Here is a 14,478-nt window from a genome sequence, read left to right as displayed (position 1 = left end):
ACATTTTACTAAAGTTATTTGTTTTGTTAAAAATCGGCATCGAAAAAATAGTGACGACTTCGCCCCGGTCTCCCCTACGTAGTTAAAACATTTTGCTAAACTCTTTACTGTTTAATTCCAAACTCTATAATTCTACTAATCAAAATGAGATAATATTTACATATATTACACGGAAAAGAAGATTAGCTACTATTGCTAAATCTTATAATTGTAAAATATGGATAACTATTGTAATATTTTTTGCAGTAAGAGCTATATTTTTGCAGCGAGAAAAAAGGTTTTGCTACTGTTGCTAAATTATAGCTCTTGCTGCAAAAAAATGTTATCCATATTTTACGACTAAATTTAGCTACTTTTTTCCGTGTGTACGACTATATATATATATGTAGATATTACTAATCTCTCTATTTTTTTTAATAACAGAGATCTGATTAGTAATTATTTACCAACATTTTTTTTTGGAAGGAAGAGATTTTAATGTCTCAATTACATTAAAGTCATAAATTTCTTGTGCTTACATGTTACATTGCGTATATATTAAATAAGGATGTCCTCGACAACGAAGACACCCGTTAAGTTTTCTGTAAATTAGCGACGGGCTTGCCTCGGTTCGTCGAATGTCCGCGAAAGAGCGGACAAATATGCAATCATTTGATTGACGCAATCTCGTATATTGATGACATTGTGGTGCCCGTCTCCCGGGATGCGTCATTTACGTTTCCCCCCGAGCTCGTATCCCTTTGATACTTGGCATTGACTGCAAACGCATTACGGACTTTGTCTTTACTCTCGTCCTCGTTTTTTTTCCTTTCAATTAGCAAGCAGACAGGTGTATGGGAAAAATTCGATTCGATGCAGGACAGGGACGTACGTTCTGATCATCGCGCTTCAACATGCGATAGAACTTCGATTATCCGACACTCTATTTTACCGTCAGTCTCTGTTAATTGTCAATTAATCGCACTACACCGTAACGCATTGTAATATCTGTCGCTCGATTTTTGTTTACAATTTATTGGTCCGGTGATAAAATAAATAATAAAGTTTAATTAAATTTTATTAGATCATGTAAAAAAATATTATGTAAAAAAATAAAGTTAGATAACTCAGTCTATTGTACGCACTGGCGGATACTGGGTGGAGAGGGTAGAGTTACCCCCTTTCAAATAAATGAAATCCGTTTTGCTGGATCTATTTAAAAAAATCTGAGAAAAAATGCATTAAATGTTAAATCAGGCCCAGAAGTTTCACTACATTCTTGTCATTGATCCCGGAGTAAAAACTAAGCATGATACTAACAATAATAAAAATATCAAACTAAATAATTTTGCCGAAACCCTCCCATTATCGACGTCAGAATCCGCTAGTGATTGTATGTAATAAATTTTTTTATATACATATTTCATTATCCGTCTATTTGATTAGTCGTTATGCTATGCGCGTACTCTGACTGGATAACTGATTAGTTCTCTCTATTCTTCGCACTCCAACGTGTAATCGTATAGTGCAGTACTTCTACATCGAGCTTTGCGAGCTGCGAACATCCGTGGATCTGCGATCGAAACGAAAGCAAAGCTTGCTCGGTCAAAAATACGCTCGCGTTTGACTTCAACCAGACGCCTATAGATCCGGAAAGTCACTCGCGATCTCAGATCCGACCTCGCGCCCACGCGAGAGTTGATTAAAACGCTTTAATACATCTGCTCGTTTCCAAAGACGACGCGTATTAATACGGTTATTGAATTCTGCCTCTCCGTCTGGCATATACCGTCGAAGAGCAGAACCGGGACCGGGAGACAGAGAGGGGAAGAGGAAAATAGAGTATGAGAGAGAGAGAGAGAGAAAGGAAAAATGAAAAGAGGCATGAATAGAAACGGTAGGAAGAAAGAAGCGCGCGCAATCTTTTTAATTATGAAAACACTGCTTTGTGTTTCATTTTGTTTTGTTGTCAGGGGGCGCTATTCTAATCGGGCGCTCCTACCCTTCTGCACCCTCTTCCCCCCCCCCCGTATTCGCTGTTGGCCCCCTACGCGCCACCTCGCCCCTCGTCCTCCCGTACAACCTACCCTCTCGCCACCACCGCCGCCGCCGCCGCCCATCTTCTTTTTTTATATTATAACGTGCGGGCTCTCTCGGGCGGCTCTGATGGGTCAGGGGCGGAGGCAGGGCTGCCGGCAGGGTGCAGGCTAGAGAGGGTGCCAGGGTGAGATTGCTTTAGTAATGAATTACATAGCTCGGGGCTATGTGTCTCTGTCTGAGAAACACCACCGTTCGCGCTTGCCGGCTCTTTCCCTCCGCGTGCGCGCGAATTTCTTTTTTTTTCCTCCTTCCTTTTTCTTCCGTCCCTTTCTTCACCCGCAGCCCTCCTTATTCCCGCCGCGCGCGGCTTTCGATGGAGAATCATTCTTGTCAATGGTCACCCGCGAATGTTACCGTCGCGAATATTGTATAGGTACGTCGAGATCTCCGTCAGGTCACCATCGAGTATCTGTCGAGATTCTCTCTCTTTCTTCTCCCTCTCTTCTCCATTTATCTTTTTTCTTCCTCGCGCTCTGCATACGAGTGCAATTATATAGTGGTAAAGAATTATTTTTGTCAATCTCCTTCTTAGATTAATATTTTTAATATTATTTCATGTGTAAGTTATTATTTCATGAATACGTTTGTATATCCATGATCTTGTTTCGTCATGGACGTTGGTCGATATATTTTCTCTTTCTCTCTTTTCTATCTCGAATTCTATCTTTTTTCCATATTTTTCAATTTTTTCCGTTCTTTTACTACAGAAGGTTTTTTTTTTAAACAGTTACAATATCTAAAGTCGCTGTTATGCATTCTCTCGATTGTTTCTTTCCTTAATAATTTGTTCGCGTGGCATATACTGTAGCACGAATGTATTACGTTAAAAAAGTATCTTTTGCATACTTTTTATCTTCTCGTGCAGCTCCTAATAATAAACGGTTATTATTAGCGGATATTAGTTATTATTAGAAAGCTAGGTCTGCTTTTTTCTTACTCTCCGAATGTAATAACGCGAAGAAAATTTTTAATCAATCTTGACCCAGTTTCTACCCCGTTTCTTATTAATATTTGAACGAAGGGATCGAAATAAAGTCCAGCGACTAAGAATGCACGATACTTAGCGTTCGCGAAGTTTCCTCGTTATCGCATTGAAATAAAAACTTTCTACGGAGAGACAATACATCGCGTCGCATCGACATCTCCCGATTACGATCGCGATTACTCGCAATCGCGATTCATTCATTCGTCGCTTTCTATTTCGGATGTGTCTCGTATCGGATGGAATGATTTATCTATTTGAGCGCAAAACATCGTCGCCATGATAAAATCTAAAAGGCCATCGCATGTAAAATATTGATTTTCCGCCTGATTGATTGCCTCGCCACATTTGAAAGTTGAATCATTAATTTCATTATTTAATAGCGCGTCTACGGTACTTAATTTTATTAAATTGCTGTATAACTATAATTTTCATTAAATATTATTGTCAAATTTAAAGTTTTAATTATAACACCTCTTGTTTTTTTTTTATTTTTATTCTCTTATTTTTTGTATTATGTAATTGGCAAATATATATGTACATTAGATAATTGGATAATAAAATTTATTAAAAAGCCAGATTAATACAAATAATTACGCGTCTGTATGCTAATTTTAACATCATTTCTTATCTAAGCAATATTAATCTTAAAACAAAAACATTGTGAAATTAATTTTACAATTAATTACAATTAATCATAGTTTATTATTTACAAATAATTTACAATTTGTAATTTATAATTCAATTAGGATTACATAAATCAAACAAGGAATGTTTTTCTTGTAATTAATAGAAGTTGCGACATCGGAAACTGCTAATGAATGTACTAAAGTATAACTTTCTACTATATACTTATATTTCACTTTTTTTGTATGTGTGCACATGCAACACTGTATACCTACAATTTACTTTTTCTTCAAGCGAAACCATATATGTTTCTTTTTACATAAATCTATTCCTTTCACTAAAATGTTAAAGTAAGATCATTGAAAAATTAATACAAAATATTTTACATTACATTGGAGATATATGTATTCTGATATAAAATATATACTTTTTGATTGTTTTAGCTTGATATTTTTAACTTTTAATAATTCATAATTCTAATACTTTTATGTAGACTAATTAAATAAATTCAATAATGTTAAAATACACATGAATTGCATTTAAAAAATATATATAATTACATATTACAGGTGCATTGCTATATATTTACGAAGAAAGTTATATTATAAGAAGTTAAGTATTAACACGTCTTTTACTTATATGTTTCTGATACTCGAAAATAAAGCCACGTATAAAAAAATTATTTTACATTTTCGAGTGATTTTTTAATAAAAAATCATTCTCTTTTCAATTGTTTCATTAGTTTGAAAGTATCTTGTATAATTAGCAAGCATTTTATATAATTAAGTACACAGTAAAAAACATTTTGTATTTGTGTTAAAATTTTTCTGTGTAGAAAGTTTTGTGTTAAATTTCTGACACAGTTGTATGTTAATTTAACATATCGTTGTTGTGTTACTTAACTTTTCTATGTTAAATTAATATTAACCATTTTTAAGAGTTAAAATAACACAATTTATATGTAATTAAATGCATGAATTCTTGGTGACATATTTTATATGTTAAAGATAAAGTGAACAGATAAATTGTGTTATCTTCCTTTTTATAACAGTTACTATGTGTTAAATTGACATAATTCTTATGTTATTCATCATAAAAAGATCAAAACTAAAAATAAATACTTCTCTCAAATGTTAAAATAACATCTTATCTTAATTACATTTAACATTATAGAGATGTCAATTTAACATAAACTTTGATTTCTGATAGCGTCTAAATGTTAAATTTTCATGTTAATTTTTTACATATTATGTTTGTTATTTTTTTACATATTTACATTTATGTTAAATTAACACGAAAATTTGAGTGGATAAATTGGGACATGTGAAATGTGTTAAAAACACAAAATTTTTTACTGCGTATGTACATACATAATAACATAAACAATTGTAGTAATTTATGTATACTAATGTATAATTTGGGTAATTATAATAAAGTTAAATTAATTATATACATCTAATTTTTTATATAATTTTAGACTACTTATTATCACATTCTACAACGCAACCATCACACGTAATTTCTCCTTACGTAAATACTCATATGAGTTAATACCTCGAGTACGCTTTTTCTATGATATAATGAATAGGTACGTTAATTAATTAAGCATATGGACGGATAACTAATCAATGTTCTATCTCTTCGGCATTAAGTCCTCTGGTAAAACGGTGGACGAAAAATGGAGATGTTGGTCGCATAAAGCAAGAAAAGCAGACGCCGAACAAACTCGCGAAATTCCTTTTCATTTGCATTATTACGGTAATGAGACTGAAAAGCCGAAAAATGTCGGGCTTTTGTCACAGAGGGATTGTCCGCCTGGTCCATTCATTGATTACGTCGGTAGACGGGGTATACGCGGTACATAATATCTCAGCTAATTCATCCTAAAGATAATGAGTGTGGCGGGCTTTGTCTTTTTATTTTTGCTCTAAATTTCTCAATACAACCGGACACCATAAATTGCGCCTACTTATTTAATAACGAGCCGTAATTACGCATCAACTGGTTTTGTGATAATCTAAACCATAATTTATTAAACTTATCGATTTATTATTTATTTTTTACGATTAATTAATTACAAATTAAATAAGCAGCAGTTATTAATGTAAACTTCAAGAGCTAAAAGATACACATATAAAGATTCAGGAGGTATTTATGAAGAAAGATATGAGTTTAAAAAAAGATATATTATCTCAGAAAGTATAAAGATCATCAAATAAAAAATCTTAAAAAGGATCTAAATATATAAGATTTAACGCGATGCAGTGATTTAAAAGTTTTAAAAATTTAAGAATCAGAAAATACAAGAATGTATGAAATTTAAATACTGCGCGAAGAGCATTTTTTATATTTTTCAAATAATTCTTTGCTCAGGGAGAGTTGACCTGAATATATAAAAAATTTTTAACTACGGTTTTAAAGAAAGTCAACATCGATGTATTACTTCACGACATAACAATTTAATAAATTTTTTAATAAATTAAAAAATTCTTGAAATTTAAAAATTTAAAACATTTATAATACATTCTTCACGTATTTTTTTAAAACTTCTAAAGGAATTTTGAATTATTATAAATAATTCTAATAATCAACAATTAAAGAATTTATATTTCTATTTCTATTTTTATTTTACATTATAAGATCTTAATAGTCTGAAATATAGACGTTATGTAATTTCATATTTATTCACCTCTTTTTATAGGAATAATATATGTACGGACGAATGGTTCGCTCTTTAAACGCACGTTACTTAATTTGCGAGATTCGCAGGAGATGTTAGCGAAATCGCAGACCGCGCTCGTCTAGATGTATCTCGTTAATGTAATTTCGCCGAATACATACAGGCGTACGTGTATCGCGTCTCTTTCGCGCAGCACGCCCGGCTGAAGGTACGCCGACAAAAATCTACAAAGAGAAAATTTACCGATGACGGCGAGAGTAAAGCGATGCGAATATAACGCGCCGCGTGAAAGGAAAGGGTTGCCTGTAGAAAATAGAGATCTAACATCGCGAAAAAGAGAAAATTCCACAAAATAATTTTTGTCATGAGAAGAAAGGAGTCAAAGAGGAAAAGAGAACTATCATTTGTTATACTTTGAACAAAATCCTCTAAAAGGAGAGAAAGAGAGAGGAGGACAAGGTGCACAGTGTTAAATAATAACGTAATAGTATTAATGTAACAAAAAATATAAATAAAAGTGCGCAAATAATATATAATAGAACTGCTTACCTAAATTTAAAAAATTAAAGTCTTTAAGATCTTTACTCACAATCAGTTTATAATTGTTTTCTTTTTAAAGAATTAACGAATTCTGGAATATATTCAATAATTAAGAGATCCAGGCATATTTTGGTTTCACAGATTTTTAAAACTCGAGAACACCGAGGAGAGTTCCTGTAAATTTTAAAACTAAAATTTGTAAACTCGGAATTTCTAAATATTTTATTAATATTTAAAAAATAATTTTTTCCCTTTGTCTGTCTCTCTTTCCTTTTTTGTTTCTCTCAAAAGGATAACAGTGATGACGCAAACGCAACAAGTAAACATTACTTACAGAAAATTCAATAAAATTTACTGCTTTATTAGACGACAGGAAATAATTTATTAATATTGAATATAAATCTTACAATATACCTTTTTCAAAATATATGTAAGCAAAATGATTATATGACACATGAATTATATGACTGTCGATTTCTAAAGAGAATTTGACGGCACCATTGTTCGAATAATACATTTTCTCTTGTGGTTGAGCAAAATGCGAGAGAGAGCTCGAGAGAGTTTATCAAGGTTCCCTGAAATTAGACCGGAGGAGGGAAACAGACGAGAGACAGGGCGAAACAGAGTAATCCTCGCGGCCAAGAGTCACGGACCCAAGGGTGGACGAGGGTGGCTGCGCCCTGCATACGCGTAACAATAGTTTAATATTCATATTGTCACGTTCGAGTCAAAGGAGCGGCGGTGCGCGGGCACCGCGTCCTAATTCATCGGACAAAAATTTGTGCTCCCTTTCAGGGGGTGTATTCGCGTCGCTCGCTGATGAATTCACTCGAAGTCATTGACGCGACAACATCGCTGCATCACCACTCGCAACTCGGACTCGTAATTAAACTTAGCCCTCTACGGTGCGTCTCAATGTGTTTTCTGACTGATTCAAAGCTGATTCGCCGTCGATGAAAGTGTTGAGGCATCAATTGGCGCGGGGGGCGATAACGGGATTGGTAATTTAAATGGTTCCGACGAAGCCGTTTTTTGATTAAATCTGCCAAAGCCGCGACCTGCATAGAAAAAAAGAAGTGCAGTCAAATCAATATTGATATACTTGTATATACGAATATACGCAAGAATGTAGATAAAATCTTGAAATAAGATTATATCACGTTAAATGAAGAAAACGTGCTTGAATGCAGTCATGTATATAGTTAAACAAAGTTTCATATAGTTCAACCAAGAAAAAAAAATTAAAATAAAAAGTTGAAATTCTTGTAAGAAGATCATATCTATATTCTTGCGTATTTGACACTTTTTTTCTGTGTGATAACGAAAAAAATTTCGTTAATTCTTAACTCGGCTATACCTAAAAATACCTAAAAATTGCCTTTTAATTTTTTTATTTCTTTTTATATTTCACGCGATGTATCCATTTTTCAAAAATTATTATTAATCAGAATGTGAAAATATATAAGTATAATAAAATAACAATTATCACGACTCGTTTTACAAAATTTTTCTATGAAAGAACATAGATTTGTATAATAATAAATTTTCCACGTAAAAGATTCTTCGCGAGTAAACGAAAATTTATCTTGCGGAACTATACAATATTATAAACGTATAACACATACATTTCTATGGTTTTTTTTCTGTTATCCTCGTCAGTGTCGCTGTATCGAGAAAGGGCCTTAGGGATGTTAATTCGCGAAAATGCAGGAAACGAGAGATATCAGAAAAGAGGCTCCTATTAATAACTTGTCAAGTTTTCCTCGATAAAACTTCCGTCGAGGGAGAAAAGGGCGACACGTCGTCGAGACATCCGACGAACCACGAGCGAGTTCACAAAGACGCCGCTTTAACTTCGCAATTTTAGAAAAGGGGAAAGCCTCGAAGTAGCAAGGCTATCCTGACGACTGAACAGTATTCGGATTTCGATATTGCCCGTCTTGTAAAATCTGATGGGGAATTGCTTTACAATTTTGCAAAAGATATTAATCATTATTAGCGCATATCGTGTATACAGTTTTCTTATACTTTTATCACAAACCCTAAACATAAAAAAATACTCAATTTCTATGTGGCAACTTCTGCTGTGATATCCTTCTTTACAATAAGATTATCTTCAAAATATTTAAATTTAATGTGAATCATTATCGTCATTTTTACATCAAATTTACCCTTGATTTCTTATGTGATTTAATGGCTGTCCTTTTATTCTCTTATTCAATAGCGTCTTCTTTATTTAAATCACGTGATCGTGTGACAATTTCAATGTTTTTTTTTCAAGTCAATTTAAGTAACTGAAATTTAAAGTGATATAAATAAACCAAATAAGTTTAATTGCTTTCATCTTACTTAATTCTGTCGCAAATTCCAAGGCTCTTTAGCGAGCCGATTTACATCAGTTTATCATCCGAAGGTTGCGACCGGCGCATCGCGGCCTGTCCGCTATTTATTGCATCTCTCCCTCTCCTTCATCGGCGCCGCGCACCTCGCCGGGGGGTGAAATCGCAACGAGAGGCGGCCCTTCTAAGGACATCCACGATTGGGCGCCGAAGGGATGTGCCGGCCTCTCGGTAATAATCCTCGCGGTGTTCTTGGTCGCTTCATCGTTCGCATTTAATGAGGGATGGAACGAGCGAAAAGAAGAGGGTGGCGCGGCGGTGGTCCGGACGTATCACAAAGACGGTTTATTTATTTAATCAAGAAACGCGAATAAAATACATAGTAAAGCAAAAGGCGAAAGATACGAGGGCACATTTTTGTAATAATGACAATTATTAAAATTATTAATTATTTTAGTAAATATATGTACCTATATTATAATAATAAAATTATATATTTTACATGTTATCATACATCCAAACGCACGCTGCCCAATTATTTTTAAATTAATCAACATAAAATAACGACGTTGATTAATCGATTATTCGCTTAAAATTTCGTTTCTGTTTTTATTGCGGACGTCTTACTGTTGAACGTATGTAAATACTCAGCGTCTACCGTCAAAGGGCTAATATGCCGAAAGTACGACGTGTGCATGTACGCGGAGCGGAAGGTATCGATACTCCGATAGCAGCCACCCCCCGCGGCGCGGAACACCTGTGTCCTGCCCCTGCGCCGCAATGTTGTCCTCGACGACGAATCTTCGCGTCGTCATTTCGTTACCTTCAAAATATTAATCTTGGTCGCTGGCGAACACACGTGCGCGCCTCCAATCTGTACGACGACGACGGCGGCGGCGGCGGTGGTGGCGACCACGACGACAACGACGACGACGTCGGGGAAGGGGGGGAGGGAAGAGGCACGAAACGAACATTGTGCGCACGCCATAACAGCGTAGCAATAACAGCGTTCCATTATATGTAGCTACACCGCGAGCGGCGAGATTGCAAAACATGCCTAGATTAATGTTTTCTCATCCCGCGGCTTTGTTGTGCAACGCGGGGGCGAAAAGAGGTGGGGGGCGGGGGCGAGGGAGAGGCAGAGGAGTCTGGAGCGGGGGAGGGTGCGGACGGATAGTGGCGGCGCACCCTCTCCTGCCTGCCTGCCTCTCGGAGCCGCGGTTCTCTACTTCTCTCTCCTGCCGTCCCCTCGCTCCGCCCCGCCAACCACCCCCTCCTCACCCCGTTCTATATACAATCGCGTCATGCGACAATGAACAGTACGAATTACGTTGCATTCTCTTTTGCGGCTCTCTTCGATCGGCCCTCCGCGCGCGCAGTTCCGCAGCGCGCGTTGTTATTCCGCGAGGAAGAGAGTTACCAGCGTGAAATAACGGCGGCAGATCCCGAGTGATGAGCAAATTAGAAGGAATGTCGAAACAAATTATGACATATATTTTATGTATATACAATATACATATGTTACATACACATGTATGTATAATATACAATGCTATGTATGTATATGTACTATATGTAGGGGGGTAAAAGCCATAGTGGTAGTGTAAGTCAAATTTTTTTAAATATTGACTCGTGTGCATAGATGCAATTATATATTGTATAGATTGCATCTATGCACACGAGTCAATATCTTAAAAAATTTGACTTACACCACTATGGCATTTCTCCTCCATGTATAATAAATGCATTAATTAAATCTGTTAATAAGGGAAGATCCCCAACAGAGAAATTTGAAAAGTTATAAAATTTTGGCAATACATAGAGGATATCCCGAACTGTTATGAACTATTTTTTACTGCTCAAATTTACCCTGAAAAATAAAATCAACTCCTGGAAGTTGGCCTATTATGTTTTAGTTTTAATATGTCAAAGTTTCATAATTTTTTTAATTTACGAGTTGGGGTTCTTCCCTCGTAAATCATTAATAGATCAGGTCGCATATGCACAAATTTAAAATTTTCAAACTTAATTTTGAAAAATGATTCTCATCTTTTTTGACGGAATAGAACATTTTTCTCGAGAACAAAAAAATGACTCGAAAAAATGGTACAGTGCTTTTTGATCGTTTCATGAAGAATCACTCTCTTATTGGTTGCAGCATAAATTACTTTCCCTTATACATACACATGTATATATATACCCTGAAAAAAATCACCGTATATCCTTCTCTTTGTACTTTTCGCTCGCTGTTGTTGGCGTGTTACATGAAAGAAAATATCAGGATGAAATTATTCATTAAGTTTAATTTGCTAGCACAGCTCATATTCCAATATCTTTGTGAATTTTCAACATATATAATATATAAAATTATGATTATCTGACACGAAAAAATTACTAATTAGCAGTAATGAAAAAATATTTAATCAGCAAAATTAAATCACCTGTGTTCGACAGAGATAGAAAGAAAGAAATGGGAGATTAGAAGAAGAGGGAATTAAAATGTAGTGGATAATTTTTTTTATTAAAATTCCTTCTTTTTACACTATACACGCGCATACCACACGTCTACGTCATCTAAGTCATGGAATTCTTAAATTTTTATAAATAGATCTGTTCTCAATTATATTAAATACTTTTTAATTATATTCTCGATGAACCAGTCAGCCGTAAATTGCAAGTGCTCACCAGGTAGTGAAAGATAATAGACCTTGCCGGCGTTTTCCATTGCGCGTAATCCGAGCCAGTCCTACGAATGACGAATCAATAATATATGCATTGAGCGACTATGTTTTTAAAACAATCGCACGAGTGTGTACCTGTTGGTACAGCTCACTTTGCTGCAACTTCTGCACCTCCTTGGCCTGGCCAGGCTTGTAGAATCCAAACCATTCTGTCTCCACTGGTTCGACCATTGTATCGTTCTCGAATTTAACGAGAACTAAAGCTCGAAGCTTTTGAAGATTATTCTTATATTCCTGTTGCGACATAATCAATATAAATAACAAAAATATTAATTAATATTTTTATAATGTAATTTCTATTTTACTGTGCCTGTCTTATATTTTTATGATAATATCGTTAAAGTTCTGTATCGCGCGGTAAACATTATGTAATATACGTCACAGTCATTTTAATCATGACGCAAGATGTGCCTCACTTACACATAACAAGTGATATAGAACATATTCATGATTTATATCAAATTTAAAATTCTAATACATGATTACACTTACCGTGTTGTTAACATTTTCATTATTGATCTCGGCAAGGAAAAGATTTTTCCTTTGATATTCATCCTCCTGCAAGGGATCGTGCCAGAAAGAAGCTTGTATCAACGAGTTTTGAACGTACCTAAGGAAAAGATTAAAACACTAGAGAGCGTTTCTGCTAAATGACGCTAAATAACTTCGAAGGTCACGTAAGCGAATACCATAAATATGCGCCGAGGTGAAGCATGCGACGCATGTAATTGCACAATCGAGATGTATCTGAGCACTTTGGTATACCGAAAACACCTTGATGCTGACCGCCTAAAGATATCAAATTCAACATTGGAGGATTGGGGCATCTCTGAGCTACTGCTCTCCTAAAATACAGAACGACGTTACACACCAAGGACTGATTAAAATTTTACATGGATACCGCAAGGGATTAAAGAATTAATAAACGAAACAATTTACAGGAATTGACCCCCTTGTGAGAAGCCAATGGCATTGTATCCATTTTGGAGATTTGTGTCTTGCGACAGTTGCTCGCACACGTGCTTTATTTGATCATTAATATTTCCGAAGTAGCTGTTCTCAACATCCTACAAGAAAAGATGTTACGTCTTGATTTTGCATTAAAACAAAATAGAATAGTGGCGCGAAATTGTAAGCACAAAAATAATATATGATTATTAGACATAAAAAGGTTTATATACAGAAAAAAGAAATTAAAATAAACGAATCAAGTATAAATTTAAGAACACTTGGGGCAAAGGACAGGAGATAAAGATGTAAGATAAATTTCATACTTATATGGAACATTTTTCCAAATATATGTTTTCGAAATTATTGATAATCATGTCCAACCTCTATCTCGTTGTTCCCAATACGTATGGAATGGACATAAACCCCAGGGATTTCGGCTTCAAGGATCCGTTGTATTTTTCCAAGGCTGAAAGAGAAGCAGCAACTATCACCTGCAAAAGATATATTTATCTCTGCTTTTATCTCTGAATAAAACGAAAGAAACGCTAAACAATAAAAAACTGAAAATATCAGAACACTCCAAGTCAAAAGAAAAAAACAAATTCTATATTTGAGTAGAATTAAGTGAGTGATATTTATTAATGGTATTTCCTAAAGAAATAAAAATCCAGAGACTGTGAATTTGAGACGTCTTGAATTATTCGAGATACTAGAAATAAACAACAGTGGATCTCTGTGAAGGCAAAATTTAGAATCTTTGTTATGACTTTGTTATGACTTTAAACGTATATTATGCAAACTAACTGATATTATTCCACTTGCTAATTATAAGGAAACTTCTATCTCTATAATTCACTTTATTTTTAAACGAAAAGATATCACAACATTTATACACGCATAAATACCGATAAGTGCGTGATAAGTGTATCTAGTAGTTCCACAACGAGCTCGTTTTAAGGCAATTACAGAAAGAAACGTTCTTTATTCACAAAGTGAGATCAGATTTAATTTGATGATTGCGCGCAAAAGATATTGCAGCTAGTTTGCTAGTAATTACCGCAGCGGAGATTACGGCAAATGTAATCCTGTGGAGGGGAGGGGAAAAAAAACATGTGCAGGAAAGCGCGGAAAGTGAGCGTTTAGGTTTAGAAAGTGAGGAAGTGGAGTATTTTGAACGGGCGGTCGGAGATCACCTACCCATTCCATGCCAGAGCACCACCGGCACCGGCGAACCGTCACCGGTTGTCACACCCCTTTCCTCCTCGCGTAAACAACGGCCGGCATTCGCGAAGAAAAGTATCACGATGACGAGAAGTAAGCAGGTACGACTTATCGTCGGCTCCACCGCGACGCGATCCATGTCGACCGTCGACCGCGCTTATGTTGAAGCAACTAACGCGAATCGACGCTTCGCAACGCTTTTTGCGACACCGTTAATCATCGCCGGCGGTCGGACGCAGCTGGGCGCAGCTGAGCGCGGCAGCAGCTGAGAGTGACACTCGGAGCTCGGAGCATACACGTGAATGTGCGTTTTTATCG

At 35.5% G+C, this 14,478-nt stretch overlaps 1 protein-coding gene across 1 annotated transcript; it reads right to left on the bottom strand.

The window, feature by feature from the left end:
* Positions 1–11,749: 11,749 nt before the first annotated feature.
* On the bottom strand, positions 11,750–14,478 carry Ppt1 (Palmitoyl-protein thioesterase 1). Its single transcript, XM_071773164.1, has 7 exons — positions 14,137–14,478; positions 13,321–13,430; positions 12,928–13,055; positions 12,678–12,833; positions 12,481–12,598; positions 12,064–12,222; positions 11,750–11,993 (listed from the first exon to the last, which is right to left on the bottom strand). Exons 1-7 carry the CDS (start codon positions 14,297–14,299, stop codon positions 11,868–11,870), a joined length of 960 nt encoding a protein of 319 aa, XP_071629265.1. The 5' UTR covers positions 14,300–14,478; the 3' UTR covers positions 11,750–11,867.

Source organism: Temnothorax longispinosus, chromosome 3 (genome assembly GCF_030848805.1).
Source record: "Temnothorax longispinosus isolate EJ_2023e chromosome 3, Tlon_JGU_v1, whole genome shotgun sequence".
Classification (NCBI taxonomy): domain Eukaryota; kingdom Metazoa; phylum Arthropoda; class Insecta; order Hymenoptera; family Formicidae; genus Temnothorax; species Temnothorax longispinosus.
The sequence above is the reverse complement of the archived record's forward strand: the minus strand, read 5'-3'. Positions and strand labels throughout refer to the sequence as shown.

Coding starts and splice junctions, on each gene's coding strand:
- Ppt1 (XM_071773164.1), bottom strand. CDS start 14,299: ATGGATCGCGTCGCGGTGGAGCCGACGATAAGTCGTACCTGCTTACTT. Junction 13,056..13,320: donor TTGGGAACAACGAGATAGAG/GTTGGACATGAT, acceptor CTTTTCTTGTAG/GATGTTGAGAACAGCTACTT. Junction 12,599..12,677: donor CACCTCGGCGCATATTTATG/GTATTCGCTTAC, acceptor TCTTTTCCTTAG/GTACGTTCAAAACTCGTTGA.